The sequence below is a fragment of the Rattus norvegicus genome, chromosome 17 (assembly GCF_036323735.1).
Source record: "Rattus norvegicus strain BN/NHsdMcwi chromosome 17, GRCr8, whole genome shotgun sequence".
In the NCBI taxonomy this organism is placed as follows: domain Eukaryota; kingdom Metazoa; phylum Chordata; class Mammalia; order Rodentia; family Muridae; genus Rattus; species Rattus norvegicus.
The window spans coordinates 60,198,150-60,216,563 of NC_086035.1; the positions used below are offsets into that span (position 1 = coordinate 60,198,150).

At 41.2% G+C, this 18,414-nt stretch overlaps 1 protein-coding gene across 7 annotated transcripts in view; it reads right to left on the minus strand.

Annotated features, from left to right (window-relative positions):
• The window catches only part of Mpp7 (MAGUK p55 scaffold protein 7), a 266,719-nt gene that overhangs the window by 63,054 nt on the left and 185,251 nt on the right, over positions 1-18,414 (minus strand). For 6 of the 7 annotated variants that reach the window (XM_039095743.2, XM_039095742.2, XM_063276474.1 and 3 more), the window contains 6 exons: positions 10,519-10,650; positions 9,356-9,437; positions 8,344-8,429; positions 7,218-7,292; positions 6,881-7,077; positions 6,389-6,453 (listed from right to left, as the gene is read on the minus strand). In XM_039095743.2, coding sequence (XP_038951671.1) covers positions 6,389-6,453; positions 6,881-7,077; positions 7,218-7,292; positions 8,344-8,429; positions 9,356-9,437; positions 10,519-10,650 — 637 coding nt within the window. Of the gene's footprint in view, positions 1-6,363; positions 6,454-6,880; positions 7,078-7,217; positions 7,293-8,343; positions 8,430-9,355; positions 9,438-10,518; positions 10,651-18,414 lie in introns of all 7 variants that reach the window. The other variant, XM_063276475.1, reaches the window with a different exon arrangement.

Consider the following 18,414-nt stretch of genomic DNA (forward strand, 5'->3'; position numbering starts at 1 on the left):
CATAGTGTGTACCAGGCCAGGGCTAGATACCAAGACCCTATCTTATCAAATGAACAATTCAACAACAATAACAACAACAACAACAACAACAACAACAACAACAACAACAAAAATTCCTGTAAAAATCGCATGAGCTATGATAAAGTAGATTGTTAATTTCTATATATTTTGCCAGCAATAATAAGATAAATTGAATATTACAGTCCTGGCTAAAGACTTCAGCATCATGGTAATCAGATGACTATGGGTATAGACGTAAACAAAAATTTGAAATGCCAACAATCAACTCACAGTAAACATTTTATGTTACATATAGCATGCTTATTTCATATTCCAATAAGAGGTCATAAATTTACATGGTGAATAAATTTATAAGATTATCTCTCCATACAGTTATTCAGAAGGATGCTCTGATTTTTTTTTAACACAGTAAAACTAGACATATATATCCATTAGCACGTTGGTGCTTGATGAATCTCATGTGAAGAAAACCAAAGGATTCCTTTAGAATTGACAGGATTGAAAAAAGAGGAAAATACACAAAGTATTGATCTCAGAAGAAAGCTAGGGTAATTTAATCTTCTGACAGCTCCATGAGGACAGGACTTTTAGCCCCATTATACAGACGGAAACACATCCATGTAGTGAAATACAAATGATGTGAACCCAGAAGTCTCGCCATACATGTTTACCTACAAATGCCAAGCGTTCATGCTAGAACCAGTTTGTAGAATACCACCAGTGGAGGGCTGGGACCTCACTGTTTCTCCCTCTACACCACCATTACCTCCAACGCTTCTCCCTCTTGAACTGTTCCAACAGCTCCACGTGGTTCTCAGGAGAGCCTGGGAAGGCCAGCACCTGCCCCATGTTATCAGGATTCTAAGGTTTACTGGCTTCAAGCATGGGAAAAAGAGGAAAAGGAAGCTATGAAACTACAGAGGACAGACTGCATAGGCTAGAGGGGAGGAGGCCATGAGCTGTGCATGGCAGAACTGTAGCCACCTCAGCAAGGTAGCACTGCTTTCCTAAATCCCCTGAGCTCTCTGATTGCAGCCTTCAGGAAGTGTGGCTAATCCATGACCACAGAGCAGCCTCCCGACCATGGGCAGACGCATCCTCATGACATGCTACTGACTCTCCATGAAGAACTGGGTGGAACCCTTCAAACTTGGGATTGTTACAGAAGAGACACCATCAGCTGTGCACAGAATGTATTGCATCAGCACTGTGAGAACACCTGGCTATACAATCCACAGGCTCGCTTATTAATACCTCTTCCCACGAAGCTGGGACCTGTGGAATCTTGCTAGCAGTATCACTGAAGGGGAGGGTATCACGGCTTAAACCCGGGATGCCAAAGGCCCATACTGCCAAGCTCTGGAAGTAGAAGCTGTATAAGGGAGCCAAGTGGGAGGGCTCCTGGACCCCAGAGTCATTTGCATGAAGGGGACAGAAGAACCCTCTTCCTCTTTGTCCTTTAAACACCCTAGCTAGGACATAAACATCTTTGCTCCGCATGCAACCAAGTCATGACTGGCTCCTGGCCAGACGAAAAACAAGGAGGTAGAGGGACGATGGACTGGACCTTCTAAAACTATGAGCCAGAACCACGGCTTTCTCTTTATGAAGATGACCAACACAGGCATTTATTTAGGTATTAGACAACTCACATCATAATGGAAAATACCCAGAGTCTTTTAAATTCATATTTTAAATCATGTGTCTCTGTGGGTATGTGCATGTGAATGCACGTGTCTGAGGAGGTCATGAGTGTCAGATTCCTCTGGAGCTGTTGATACAGGTAGTGAGCTTCCTGATATAGGTGGGGGAACTGAACTTCGTGCTTCTACATTGCCGCTGACCAATCTCTCTAGCCCCTGTCACGCACTATTTAAAACTGTGTTTCCATTCATAACAAATGCTACCGACACTAAGAAAATGCTTGACAAAGTTTTAGATACATGAAATTTTTAACAGCATAAAAAATCTGCTTCTGAATTGATGCTATGGGTGTAAACACTAAACACGCCCTGAGCACATCGAAGGTGGCATTAAGAAGGTGTATGGTCAAGGGAAATTCTCTATTACAACAACATGTGGGTTTGAATACCGGCACCGCATTCAGGAAATGACACGGTTTTACTGTGCTAAAACTCTGTCACTGAATGTGATGGATTTATTATGCCCATCAATCCATAATGAGCAAGTCCTACCTGCTTTCAATGGATTCACCTCATCTGAACTTAAATATTTCCTTTTGTGTCTACAAGCCCCAAATCACAATTAGGTAAAATGAAAGGTTTTGTGATTTTTGTTTTGTTCTAAGTCTTAAAATGTCAAAAAATTTTGCACATTTTTTTATCTTATGCCAAGAATTCCATAGAGCTATTTTTAAAGTGAAGAATTGAAGTTAATATTATCCAGTTTGCTGTAATGAGAATTATCGAGGTATTTGTACTTTGATACCTGCAAAGGGAAATTAGGTACTAAAAATAGAAACCATACTTTGATATTCTGCTGTAAAATACTTTATATGAAACAGAAGTTTCCCTATCATCCTCTACAAAGGCCATAGATACAGAATCTGAATTATATTATATCTGGAGACAATTAGGATGGCCATTCTTAGCTACCAGGACTATGTTTCTAGAGAAAAGGACTTAACAATATTTCAACTAAAGAAACTTGGATGACCTTTGTACAAAATGAGCTGAGATATGGGGACATAGCTCAGTGGTAGAGCATTTGCTTGCAAACACAAGGTCCTGGGTTTCATCCATAGCATGGGTCTGCATGTGAGTAGAGGAAGTTGATATATTATACTTATACATGCAAATGAAGCACAAAATAAGTTATGCCAACAGAAGAATTACAGGCTGCCAAGACTCTACCGCCAACCCCTCACATGTGCTACTAGGGACACTTACCCAAATGTAGAACTTAAGCTGTTGCCTCTTGATGTCATATCAAAGAAGGCCCATTGGACATCTATCTCTGTCCTTCTGTCTATGTTACCAGTACAGAGTTATTATAAAAAAAAAGGGAGAAATTTTTCTATACTGTTTTTATTGTTTAAACAAATTTTCAAAATGGGGAGGAGACAGAGAGCGGGAGGATCTCTGTATGAGGCTCCCAATACTTTCATTGTAAGAGTTATTACGTTTCAGGAATGGTTAAGGAGCAAACACTCTTAAGAAGCCTGCTTTCTGCATACTATTGATATCTCTTGGTTGTTACGCTATGGATCCACCATCAAAGGTAAAGTAATTCACACAAACACTCAGGGGAGAGCTCATCAGTATCAATACTATTTTTCAAAAAGTTACATTTTATTTTCATTGGCACTTGGAACAAGACTTTAGCACAGAGACAAACACAAATACAACAGGACTAGAATTTACCTTCTTTTGCATTCCATCTTGATACTAACCAAGTCACTGTGGGTTCTAGAATTATCGTCCATGAATTTTTCCAGTGATTATGATATACTTAAGAATCAAATAAGAAGTAACATTACAGTGCCACAAGCACAGAGTGATAAGAGGTAACAAAGTGATTTCATGTGTCAGTACACCCAGACATTTAGTACTTCGGGTCTCAAGCACACTTAAAATTTTAGGCTAAAAAAAAAATTTAGGAACTGTGGATATAGCTTAGTCAGTAGAGTGTTTTACAACACTCACTGCACCCTGGGTTCCAAGACCACACTTCCTAAGGTAATCATGTGGTACGGTCACCTCTATTCCCAGAACTCAGGAAGAGGAGGCAGGAGATCAGGAGTTCAAGACTATCTTTGGCGGCAGAGAAAGTCCAAACCCAGACCCTAGCTCAGCATTCTTGTTTCCTTAATTGTATTTTTTCATAAAGTTACAAATCACTACTTCTAAGGTCCCTTTTCTAAAAGATGTATTTTTGTGGATGTGTGTGTGTGTCTGTGTGCATATCTGTGGGTGTCCAAGAAGAATGTGTTGGACCTGATGCTGGAGTAAGGGGCAGCTGGGAGCTGCAGGGTGTGCTCAGAACTGAAGCTGGTCCTTTGCAAGAGCAGCACATGTCCGCTGACCTCATCAATTACTTTTCTTCCAGCATTTCACATCATTTCTATCAACATTTTTTTTTCTTCCCAGAACTGTCCTGAAACTTGGAAAAGGTTGTGACAATCGGGCTTTCTCATTCTAAAACTCTACTCAGCACATGAACAGGCAGTCCTAACAAAGTTCTGCTTGGAGAAAAAAGAACAATAGAGTTTAACATGTTTCTGAATTCAAAGCTAATGCAACCATTTCTGTAAACAACTGCCACAGGAATTTCAAGCAGAACTTCAATCTTGGAGAATAAAAGATACTAGCTTTCCTCAAGAGTCACAGAGACCTATTCTCTATGAGAAACACTATTTTTAAATAGATGCCGATGGTTTATTTAGATAATCTTGGGCAGACTTTCCATCTCTTAGTGAGGAACACATTTCTTAGTGAATAAAAATCAAGGTCCAAAAGAAGGGAAATTCAGAAGTAGTCGTAACCTCAGCACTGGGGAGGCCGAGACAGAAGGCCCTCAAGGTTGATGTCACACTGGGCCACACTGTGAGACCCGGGCTCAAAAACCCAAGAAGAATGGGGGAAGGAAAAGAAGAAAGGGAAGAAAGAAAAAGGGCAGGAAGTGAAGTCACGTTTGTCTCTTTCTTGTTTTGTACACTGAGACTGGAAGCCTAAGCGGAGAGCTGCGCAGCTAAGTGTTTTACTGGGCAGGTAAGTGCTCTGCCACACAGGTGTGCTCCTGGGGCATTTGAATGGGAATCAGAAACAAAATCAACCAACCAAACAAATGAATTAAGAGGATAATTTGGTAAAGATACCTCTTGAAATAAATACTTAAAAGATCCAAATATTTAAATATTAACATAAAAAATGAAATGATGCCAAACAATGGACAAAAAGCCTCCATTACATCTTACGTTTATATCAAAACTCTAAACACACACACACACATGCACACACACACATACACACACGTGTGCACACACACACACTCAAAGCCACACACGTCTATACTAAGTTGAAAGAACAATTAAAAAGCTATCCCTTCTACATATTTCTTTGAAAAAACATATACTTAGTCCATTTTCAAAAAAGTGGTAATTCCTAACTACCTCAAACGATATGGTTCTAAGCTGCCTACAGTTCAAAGATGAGTACATTTTCAAATTTGAGTGTAGTCTCATTTCCCTCAATGTTTAGTGGCATATTTCATCTGGAAAGTACTGAATATATTCCAACCACTCGAACTCCCCACCAACGTACAGGCTTAGTTCCTCAAAGACAGAAGAGCTCACTATCAAAAGTCACCTCACTTAGAAACAAGGCAGCATTGAGCTTCAGGCTTTCTGACCTCTCAGAACTCCACATGCATTAGGAGAGTGTCTTCCCCCCAGCCCGACTGAACAGCAGCAAAAAGCAAGCAGGCTTTGATGCAGCTGTGTGTGCCCCACACTGGCTTGTGTGAGATTTACTCTCAGCTGTAGCTTGGCTTTCTTACTACGTGATTCCTGGGCTGTAAGTGTCTACAAACTGAAGGAAATAACAGGAGATGTGAAAAACGCAGCAATACTAAAAACAGATGTTGGGATAAAATTTCAGGGCCATTCATTTGTTCCTTTCGCTTTTTAACATGCAATCTCTATGATTTTTTTTAAAGGAGGGAGGGTCCGGGTTTTTTTCTTTCTTTTTTTTCCTCTTAAAATGCCCAGACACATGAAACATTTACAGAGATGAAGTGTATGAGATGGAAACTTGAGGGGGTGAAAGAGGGAAATAAAGAAAAGCAGAGGGGGAGGATGAACTAAAAGAAAAAGTGTCCCAAGCCCTCTCTCCTTCCGAAGTTCTATACAATCCTTCTTACTTTCATTTTCTTCCATCTGGTCCGGTAGGAACTCTGCACATGACGTTCACAGTTGTGATTTATAAATAAAAAGGTTTAAGAAGCATGGTTGTTCTTAGGCACAAATGCTTTTGGGCCCAGGAAAATGATAGGCTTATTTTGTCACTGAGTTTTTACTGAGAAATATTTACCCCAAACGCCCTGGTTTGGGGGTAGGGAGAGCGGGGTTGTGCTGTAGGCTCTACGTATGCAGTCTGTAAGTGTTGGAAGTTACTGATGACTGTCTCGGACAGCGAGTCGCATATTACATTGAGCAATCTACCACATCTTTTTTTTTTTTGCAAAGATATCACGTTACTGTGAATTACCTCTGTGTTGGGTTTCTGAGAAATGATGGCCCAAGAGCTACTGCAGGATACCACGACCCCTCCTCCCCAGGGCACCTGCTTTAATAGTCAAAAACCAACAGCAGGATCAGGTTACTGTGCATTCTTATTAACAAACTTACATGATTTCCTGTTGGAAAGTTTCAGAGGCTGAACTACTATTTCTGGTCGTCTCAGAGCCAGTCTCCTGGGGGAAGAAAAGGTCAATGTGCCTATCAACTTTCAGCCCAGGTTCAAGGTTAACACAGCACCAAAATATAAAATTCTTAAGGATGAACTTGAAGAAACCTAAGATGATCACTCCAAATGAACTAATCCGCTATTTTAAATGACCCGCCTTTCCTGAAGGACTCATCTCCATTCCATCTATCCCTGCAGCACAGACCCAGATATTAATGTGTGAGCGTCTGCTGGTTTCACAGCAAAACCTCATATTACTTTTGGTCATTACTCATAGAGCTAGACAAAACAGAGCTCCAAATGCAAACCCAAGGGATAACAGGTTCACAGGCAGGGTTTAAAGCTCATTTTTATCATAACTATGCTACAGTGATACCCTGCAGGAAGCAGAAAGTCATTTGAGGAAAGGTCACTGTGCTATGCTGGTGGCTCACCGTTCCTGGAAGTGCTTCGAGGGAATCAGGCCCGCTCTGGGGTTGGTGTCACCTTCATGCTTAGCCTGCCACCATGTCGCATCATCTTGGCTCATAATCTGAAGAATGTCACCCTTCCTGAAAGACAGGCCTGCCTCTTTACATGGGATCGCCTTGTCCTCCTTAGGATCATAGTCAAAGAGGGCTTTGATAAATATCTGGGAAGGAGTGAAAAACGGAAGAGGTAAATGTGTCCGTCTGCATTCTCACAACTTAGATGTAAGAAATGGTACTTTTCAAAGTAGATTAAAAAAAATAACATTAAATCCCTCACTCAAACAATATTTTAAAGACTCACCTTGCCCTCTTTAGAAGGTATCTCCTCTTTGGTGCTGGGTATTATCTTAAATGTAATTGCTCCCTGGGACTGACTCTGGTATCGGGGATCAAAGAAAAGGTCATTGCTAGAGGTAAGGAGAACATACAACAGATAGGTACAGAGCTAAACACATCTAGGAATTTATAATCTTGGTATTCTCCTCAGAAGAAGCCAGAAAACTATGTCTGTAGAAATCCCGGAAACATGAGAAAGCTCTAAAGTGTGTCATGTCAGCTCAAGGTCACATTTCCACTTTTCAACCTGTGCACTTAAGATATTAATACATCTACTGCCATCTATGGTACATTAGTCAAAACAGACACAGGCACACAATAGGAACAAGGCTCGAAGTGAGCGCAATGGTCAGTCACCAGAACAGCTGACACAAAGATGAGATCCTGGCATTTACGCATCGGCCTCCATAGTTGGCGAAATAAAAACCTGAGACCAGGTACTGTCCTTCCTGTGGTTATGACTATGAACGAGATTCGCCTGGAAGCAATATGCATTAGAAAATAACTAAGCACAGCAGGTCAGTTCTATTCTGGTAGTAAGGGAAACAGCTGTATAACAAATCCACTGAAAGATTTAAAGACAGACTGAGTGTCTACTCCCATTTAATTAAAACGGTAATTCCATGGCCCACAGATACTTGCTGATTGCCTCAGACCAAGGCAGACCTTGTTGGTGGACATTTATAAAGGCGTCTGTTGGAGGTCCTCAGTCATCTTTCTATTGCTGTAGGTTTGTAATTTTTGTATAGAAAGAGGCAGTCTCCATCTCAGCCCTAAACCTGAAGACTTAACAATTCCTATGCTCAAAACAGTTTCATTGGAGTTTTAACACTGAGAATGGGGCAGAAAGAGCCTCTCACCAGCCGTTCAGCGCCATGTTGACAATGATCAGAAACTCCACAGTAATGACCTCATTCCACCTCACGGCACGTCAGCAGGTCGTTACTTCTGCCTACATTCACTTGGTACAGGAGCATATTGACGCTAAACACAGACGCATTTCTAAGCATGAGGTCAGCACTGTGAATCTGAAGGGCTGACTCCAAGTCAGGCTGAGAGACCTGGGATTTACAGAAAAGGTAACAGCTTACCAAAATCTGTATTATTTCCTCGGGCCTCTTATCTTCCACTGGGATCCCATTCACTTCCCTTAGCTCATCGCCCACATGAATAAGACCTGACAAATACAAAACCCAGTAAGTGAGTAGAGCCACACAACACTGTGACTTGTGACTGTGCCCAACATTCCACCAGTGGCCGCTCCTCAAAGTGACATCAGTGCCCAAAGGAGGCCTTCACACCTCATGCGTGTTGATTCTACATGTCTCTGGTGATGACGATTGCACAAGCAGAGAACAGGACCATGGTCTCTATCTAGAAATGCTAATGACCGATACCTTAGAAAGTAACTCATTTTTATTACTTACTGTTTTTATTTGGTACAACTGTGTACATGTCATGCATATCATGTTTGCATGTATGTACACAGACCAGCGGTCAAATCTGGCATTGTAACTTAAGAGGGAAACTATCTAGTGTCTGAGAATGGATCTCCTACTGGCCTGGAATACACCAAGTTCTGGCTTTGCTAGTTGGTCTCTAGAACTCTCCAGAACTGAGATGATACACTCATGCCACCATACTTGGATTTTAATGTGTATGTTGTTGATCAAACCTAGTCCTCATATTTGTATGACAAACATTTTTCTAACTAAGCTATTCTCCCACGATCTAAAATTTGTAAATTCATTTTAAAAACTGCATGGACTAACTAGTATTCATTTTTCACATCAGAAGGAATAAAATGGGTCATACTATAACTGGTCAGTGAGGGCTCTATTTCTGTGGTAGAAACACCTGACTAGAATGGCCAAGACAACAGGCTTGACCTCACCAAGAGGAGAAAACTTTGGAAGACTGTATAAGCTAAGACCACAGAGGTCGATTCATCTACCGTTTATTTGTATGGTGTCTACATTTCAACATAGTGGGAAACATCTTATTCTTGGTTCTGCTATATTGGATCAAAAGACTGTTACCCACTTAATTACTCTCAGGACCCAATACAACTTGTTCTTCTTCAATGACTAAAGATGCTCTCACCACTTCTATCTGCAGCTCCTCCCCGCATGATTCGGGCCACGGTGATTGCTCCGGTCTGTTCATCTTTTTTAATAGTAGCACCCTTTCATGAAAAACAAAACAAACAAAAAAATGGTGGAAGAAGAAAAAAGGCATTTATGGGAAGATCTGTGAACTGGGCTGTAAGACAGAGGTGTAAGATAACTCTTACCTGGAAAAACTAGAGACTACTACAAAAAGTCAAGGGAGCAGGCATGCCAACTGTCCTTTGGATACTCCCTAGAGTGTACGAAACTCAAGCTACATGCCACTTAGTGCTTCAGCACAGTTAAGGATTCTAAAAATCTTAAATCTCTTCCAACTCACGCAAAACATTTTTTTCTTTAAGCTATCCATCTTAGATTGATTTACTTTTGGAACACTTGCTCGATTCATTTTGTCCTTATAATATATTCCATGAGAGGAGGCTTGCAAGATGGCTCAGTGGTTAAAAGTATGGGGTACTCTTACAGAAGACCCAGGTTCAATTCCCAGCACCTACATGGTGGTTCACAACCAGCTAGACACAGACATACATCATGAAAACAAAATATCCCTTTGGATACCCTGGGTTTTCTTGTTTTGTTTTGTTCTGTGTTTCCTGAGATTCATAACAGAGTTCACCCAGGGCTCCAGGGATTAGGACATGACTTCTTTGGGTGCAAATGTGGCAATATTCTACCAGTCCCAGGTCCCTTGCTGCGGGGCTTAACACCACAGGAATTTGAATGCCAAAATAAACAGCTCTATTTATATTGTCAAATGTTAGATGCCAGGTTAATTTCTCTTCAGTATTTTAAAATAAACCAGTGTTCCAGAATAGCCCAAAGCACCATTTTCAACTGCATCATTTAATTTCCAATCAGGCATACTTGGCTACGTGCTAAACTTTCTCTTACGCATGTCAGTAGGTTATATTTCAAGGTTATTGCTATTAAAAAGCAATAGAATGCCTATTACTTTATTTGGATCTTCTTAGTTATTCTAAGTCATATCCTCTGGATGCAGACGTCCCATTTACTTGTAAGGTGTAGGGACCCAGAAGAAGCATATCTTAAAGAGAAGTACAAATACTCTAAGCTCATCTGATTTGGCTCCCTGTGAGATATACTCATGTCTGAAGACGAAATGCAGACCAGTCTTACCAGAGGCTCTCTGTTCTTAACCAGGCGGATGATTTTCACAGAGTCTTCCTCGTCATCAATATCGTCAGGCATGGGAGGCAATACAGGATCGTAACTCTTTTGAGCCACAGTATCATGCACTGACAGCAAAGCCTGTAAAACAAAAGGTTCATGAAGAATTCATCAGATATGAAACATTGAAGTACAAATAAACACAAAGCAGCATTGTGCTATTGGCATGTTAATTGTAAAGAAACCATATGAGGCTGGGTGTCTTCGGCTCAGGCAGTGGGGGCGAGGCGGTCCTGGAAGGCAGACCTACTCCATTGGACCTGCACCTCCACTTCCAGTACCACTGACATCTGGCATCAATCTGCATTAAATTTGTTCTAAACATATATACTCTAGTAATCCTTGTAGGGTAACAGCAGGGGCAAAGTCTTGGGTATTCCTTTCGGAAAAAATGAGGACACAGACACATTGCTGATGAGCTGACAGAGGCTTAAGATACTGCCCATGTTTTCTTTAAAATTGAAAAACATTTGTATATATGACTGTGTAACATACATGCATGTACTCATGTTTGTGCATATGTATGTGAGCACACACGGGCCATGGGTTCATTTATGTGCATTGTAGAGGCCTGAGGTTAATGTCAGGTGTCTTCCTTGATCCCTGTCCACTGTATTTATGGAAGGCAGGACTTTTCCCTGAACCCAGAGATGAGCAATGCTTCAGCAAGGCTGGCCAGACAGCTTCCTGGGTGATCTCTAATTTCTTTGTGTTGGGATTATAGGTAGCTGCCACACCCTTTTAGAACATGTTTTGATCTAAACTCTGGTCTTCACAGTCATATGACACTGAGACATATGGGTGTTTACAATATATATATGTGTATATATATTTCTATATACCCCCTCAGCTGTAGATGTATATGTGTCTATGAAAGCCTGAGATGGCTCTCAAACATTGTATGAACCAAGTGTGGTGGTATATGTCTATTATCCCAGCACCAGGGGGTAGGGGCATGAAAATCAGACATTCAAGGTCATCTTCAGTATATAATGAGTTTATACATAATATCCCCTCCTCTCTCTCATGTGCATGTGTGTTTGTATACATTTTCCTCCTGTCAACAGAGAATTAGTCAATTCCATTATTCACTGGTTTCTGACTTTTTTTGTGCAATGGGTACATATAAAAGAATAAAAGTATTTCATAACATTGTGACATATAGATCAATGAGGCGAGAAAATGCTGGAACTCTGCATGTCCTACTTCAGATTAATGCATCTGAGAGGTCTCGCTGCTGCACTGCCTGACTCTAGCTAGAGGCCCAGAGATTCTGTTCTCCTCTTCCCTCCAGTCAGAACATCCAGTTCATAGCTTATTAAATATATTTCCCAAATATATTCAAAACCTATTTCCATCTTTCTAATCTAACTCAAAGCCAAGCAAACTATACCACCTGTTTCTGTGAAGTTTGATGGCAGCTATCATACTATTGGGTCCCTGCACTGTCTATGGTTTCTGTTATGCTACAACACCAAGGAGTTTAAGATGGGACAGACGCTGTGTTGCCACTGCCATGCCTACAGAAGGTACTGTAATAGCTTCTCTATGAGTCTATCACTTCCTTCTGTCTGCATCTTAAATAACTCCTTTACACAGAGGCCTGGCCAAAACATCCACGACAGAAGGATGCTGCTTGGTTGTTTTAAATAGTGTGTTTGCTTTTATTATTTTATTTTTATTTTGAATGTGTTTGTGTGTATGATGAGTGTGTGTATAGACATATGCTAACATACAGCACACTTGTGGAAGTTAGGACGACATCTGCTGTCAGTCACGGCCCTCCACTGTGCTGGAGAGAGACTTGTTCTCTGGTGGGTGTGCATACCAATCCAGCTGGCCCACCAGCTTCTGAATGCTTCTGTCTGCAACACACTACCATGCCTGGCTTCACACGGGTCCCAGGGGTATAAGCATTTAAACGCCAAGCTATATCCCAGCCCCATTCCTGGGTTTCTTGGCCTCAGCATTGTATTTGCCTATGCTTACATTAGAAATACATAATTGTACTTGCATTATATTTGATATTTTATACCATTTCATTGCTGATACCAGCTATCAATAAATCAGAAGCTCTGGGACGGCAAGATGGTATCGATTTTTAAATTAAACAATTTAAATAACTCTCACATGTGCACCAAACTGTCCTTTGCATCTCAGAGGATTGAGTCCGAGAACCACATTAATCTCAAAGTTGTCAGATGCTCGCTCGGGACATAAAACAATGTGAGATATGCACAAGTGTATGTGCACCTACACAGGCTTTAAAACATCCCCAGACTCCTTCCACTCAGCACAATTGTTGTATTGTACTATTTAGTAGATGGTGACAAAAATTAACTTTTGTATGTATACGGTACATGTTCAACATTTTTCAAATATATTCAACCAGGGCTTGGTGGAATGTGCCTCTAAAACTTTGACTTAATTTTTTTCCTCTCTCCTCTCTCCCTCTCCCTTCCCCCACCCTCTCCTCTCTTAATACCTAGCTTCAAATATTTCATTTGGCAACAGGAAAAAGATGAAAACTGCCTGCACAGCCTGCAAAAACCTCTGCAGCTTGCACAGGGCAAGAACAGCTCCTGGTTTTCACTGCAGGGAATCCTCATGACTGGGTAGGGTTACCTGAAATATAGCATTTTTAAAAATAACCCCAAGATTAAAAGCTGGCACATGCTAACTGAATGAAATGAAAAAGTAAACCAGGGGGGATGGAAAAAAAAAGTAAACCTCAGAGAACCAAAACTCATCTCATCCAAGTAACTTAATTGTATGACAGAGAAAGAACGACAGGTATTATCTATAAGAACGGTACTGTACTTAATATTAAACACACATGACTATAGATCAATCAAAACTTACTGGGCATGTCAAAGAAAGCATTACTCATAAGGATGAAAGAAAAATGAAGCACCAGAACAAAATTCTGAAATTACTCAGAGGTATAATAGCTAAAAACAAGTCAAGGGTATTGTCTTAGTCAGTGTTCCATTGCTATGAAGAGACACCATGACCAAGGCAACTCTTTTTTTTTTTTTTCATTTTCCAATCCAATTTTTTTTAATTTTTTCTTTTTTAAATATGTTAATTTATTTATTTACATTTCCATTGTTGTCCCCCTTGAAGTTTTCCCTCTGCAAACCTCCCATCCCATCCCCTTCCCCTTTGCTTCTATAAGGATGATCCTTGACCCAGCCATCACACTCCCCCTCACCACTCTAGCATAGGACCAAGGACCTCATCCCAAATTGATGCCAGTTAAGGCAATCCTCTCAAGGCAACTCTTATAAAGGCAAACGTTTAATGCTGCTGGCTTATAGTTACAGAGGTTCAGTCCACTATCGTCATGGCGAGAAGCAAGGCACCATGCAGGCTGACTTGGTGCTAGAAGAACCATCTTGATTCAAATGCAGCTAGGAGGAACCTGTCTTCCCCAGACAGCCAGGAGGGGCGTCTCTTCCACACTGCATGGGGCTTGAGCCTTGGTGCCCTCAAAGCCTGACTACACAGTGGCACACTTCCTCCAAACAAGGCCACACCTATTCCTACAAGGCCAGATCTCCTAATGGTGCCACTTCCTACGGGCCACGCATATTCAAATCACCACATGTATTAAAAGCTATTACTGCAGGTCAGGGAGATGGCTCAATAGGTAAAATTAAGTTTGATGACCTCAGGATCCCCAGGGCCCACATGAAAACAGGTGAGGTGGTAAGTATCTAATCCCCATTTGCAATCCCCATAAACCCCTGGAGAGACACAAGGTGAAGACAGCAGAATCACCCAGATGCTTATGGGTTTGCTAGCCTGGTGCATGCTGTGAATCATCAGAAACAAGCAAGACTCCACCTCAAAACCTCCATATGTGAGACTACACACACACACCACCACCACACACATGTATACCATATGATAGGTACATAAAGAGAAAATAATTCTGCAGAAGATAAAGTAATGTAAGCTATCCAAAATGAAGCAAGAATAAAAATATATTAAGGGAGGGGCTAAAGAGATGGCTTGGCAGTTAAGAGTGTGGGTTGCTCTCCCAGAGCACCTAGGTTTACTTCCCAGTACCTGCTTGATGACTCACAACTGTCTGTGACTCCAGTCCCAGGGCACATGGCCCCAGGGCCACCAGAGAACATGATACACATATATGCAGACAAAACACCCGTACACAAAATGGAATAACAGGTTAAGTGTCGGATGTTAAATAGCCGAAAATAGGTACTCAGACTCTCAGAAGAAGTATGACTATTTTTCAGAAAGTATGGAAAAAACGTTCCAAATTTAGTGAAAAAATAATAAACTCACATGTTCATGAGGGTCAAGTACCTGAATACATGTAAAGAAACATTAAATAAAACTGCTGAAAACATGACAAAATCATGTACCAGGAAAAAAAAACCCAAAACTCATAAAATACATAAAAGATAGATGATGGATGTGACTTCCATCAGCCAAAAAAATAACACAGAGCAGCAGTGCGGCACCTTTAAAATATCTAAAGGACACTGAAGCTAGCACTCCATCCCCAGCGAAATACCTCACAGCAGAGAAGACTCTCAGTAAGATGGAGTTTTTAGTGAATCAGCGGCCGCCTCCCTTGGAAGAAGCGAATGCTCTACCCAGAGCAGGGAAGGACCAGTGTGAAATGCTCACTCTGTCTCAGTGTCAGCCACACCCGGCACTGAGAACAGCAGACGACTCATGAAAACATGTTGAAATATTACAATATTATAGGTAATATTAACAACGCCAGCTACTTATTTTGGGGGCGGGGTCAGACTTATTTCTATGTCTAAATTCAAATACGAGTTTGCAGATTTCAAGTTCGTTACTCTTAACAGCTTTGCTTGAGGAATATTTCAGCTTAACAGCGTTTTGTACTTTGGAAGTACAATGAGAAGGCATTTGGCACTCCATTTTCCTGCTTTCACTGATGTGATTTTATTCTTCAACATAAAGAGTTTCCTCTCAAAAGACAGAACTTAGGTAAAAATTGTGTTTCCATGCGCCATAACCATAACCACCAATCACAGCTGATGGGTTTGCCTGCTGCTCAGAGAAGCATCTACAGGAAATTGAACACCGGACCTGTAATTTGCCACTGCTGTGGACCCCTGGAGTCAGCTCTAGGCCTGAGTGTCTATCAGGTGCACAGAATTAAACGCCTGCTCATCAGGAAGAATAGATCCAGAGGAAGCTCAACTTTTCCTCCAGCCTCCTTTAATGAAGTCTATCCGTTCTTCAGGTCTAGGCTGAGAGTAATTTCTGGTAAGTCAATGTTCTGGTAAGTAAGTTCTGGAAAACTTAAAACAAATCTTTACTTTTTATTTTAGTTTTTTTTTCAATCTGCCCAATTTCCCCTGACACCCTAAATTATAATGCCATGTTCTAGAGCGGGTAGCACATTACTGCTTTACCAACATGAGCACCAGGATGATGTAGACTAATTTGCCCTTACTGGAGCTGTGTGTGGATGTTTGTATCCACTAATGACTGCCTTTGTTAGCCTAGTGCTTGGTGCTCAGCCGTGAGCAAAGCAGAGAACATTGGGCATAATCTTTACTTTTTTTTGACGGTCTTCAGATAAAGTTAATGCTGCTAAAGAACAAACTATTCCATCACTATGAAAAGCTCACAGCCATAGGCCACAGGAGAAAGAGCGAGCACTCTTCAGGAAGTGAGAGGTTCCAAAAGGCAAGATGAACCAGGGTACAGTCATAGGCTATAAATGAGAGAACATGAATAAAAAGTTTAATTATATGCGCAGATTAAAAAGAATGTCAAGAAGCTGGGGGAAAGGCTTCGTGGATATAGGCTGTGCAAGAATGAGGACCCCAATGTGTCCTGAGAACCCAAGCCAACTAGACAGGTTGGTGGGTGTCTAATTACAGTGCCAATAGCAAGTGTGGGAGTACAATCAGGAGTCAGGTAGCATGCTCTACAAAGCCGTGAGACTATCCTGACCTTTACACACATGGACATGCACACACAAGTGCGCACGCACACACATGCACAGATGCACGCAAAGAAAAGACTTACAGAACGTACTACAAAACAATAAAAATTCCCAGCGCTGACTACTTTTCACTGAGTCCGCGTTACTTGAAATTCCCCGCGCTGTAAGCACAGTGCTTAGAGACAGAAGTAAACAACCAATGCTTCCCTTACTAAAAAGTGCACATCTAAGCCATTTGACAGCATATTCATCATGCTTTAAAAACTCTGTGTGTGTGTGTGTGTGTGTGTGTGTGTGTGTGTGTGTGTGTGTGTGTGTGTGTGTCTGTTTTTAGGTATCAACCCCCAACCGCAAAGACACTAAGGCAAATACTCTTCTACTGAACTACACCTCTAACCCCCACTAATATCTCTGTGGTTCGTTATACATACCTTGAATCTATTAGGAATTCATTGTAATACGGATTTTTCTGACTTTTTGCCTCTGATTATGCATTCATCCCAACAATATGTGCTGTTATGCCTTAAACATGACTCATGGCCCACCTTAACCAGGGCCATAGCAGTTGCTCTCGAGTCCTGACAGACACAGCTGGCTCTCCTCTGCAGTAGGGCTTTCGCTGTCTCACTGCACTCCACACAAAGAGGCTGCCTGTCACTTTGCTACTTACATCCTTGTCAAGGACTTCTCCTCCACTCAGAATGAGATCCAAATTTCTTAACATGCTTACAGCTAGGGTGGTCTTATCGTTCTGCTCCTCTTGTGACAGCAGCACTGGAACTGCAGGCCACCCAGGGCAAGCTCAGCTCCTTGCTTTACAACCTCTTTAGAAAGATTTCGTGTACTATTCAACTTCACCCTCCACCCCCAACCTACCATGCTCATCTCTGCCCGCTTCTGTCTACCTCACACCCAAAGCCACTCCCATATTTATTTCACTTACTGCTTCCAAGCCAAACTGGCATTTCCTACCATCTTCACTATTCAAACAGATCCTCTACAAGTTCCATCCAGATAATCTGGCACAAATCTGGCACTGAGTAGACATTTAAGAAAGAATAGGTAAAGATCTACCTCATTTTGTTTGAAAGTTACTAAATATAAGCTATAAAACCTGCCCCCCAAAAAGGTGACAGACCTGTGAGGTCTAAATATTGTTATTCTATAGTGACCATGTATTTGATTGAATAAATCTTGAAATGTTTGGGGGAAAAAAAACCCTTGGTGTGTCTGGAGTACATCTTAGGCCTCTCCTCTGTACTGTCAATGAAGTAATTCAAACAGAACAGCAGTGTAAAATTAAGTAATTTCCTTTATCCACTAAAACTTTAAGAAGTGTTTACATTGCATCCGAATTGCATATGCAGATTCTACATTCTACTTATCTTGCTTCCCAAGATTTAAGGACTGAGTGGTTACATTTCTTAAACACCTAAAATTATTTTAAAGGCAATCTTTTGAGAAGAATTATCCACAAAGGTAACATTCAAGAGTTGGTAGCTATGTAAATCCCTTCAAGGAGACCATTGTCAAACATTAAGACATGGAAAGAAAGACTCTTGTCACAAGGCTGGCTGGCCCCTGAGCAACCCACTCACTGAATTACCGTGTCTGGCTCCCGTTTGCTCTCCATATGCACTTCTTGAGCATGCAACTGTCATGCTAACCTTGCATCCAGGTTTTGGTCATGTTGCTACATAAACATAAAAACTAAATAGATCATCCACTAACGTATTTTCCACATGGTGAAGTTTAACGATTCAATCACTATGAAGTTTTTTTTTCTTTTTCTTTTTCTTTTTCTTTTTCTTTTTTTCGGAGCTGGGGACCAAACCCAGGGCCTTGCGTTTGCTAGGCAAGTGCTCTACCACTGAGCTAAA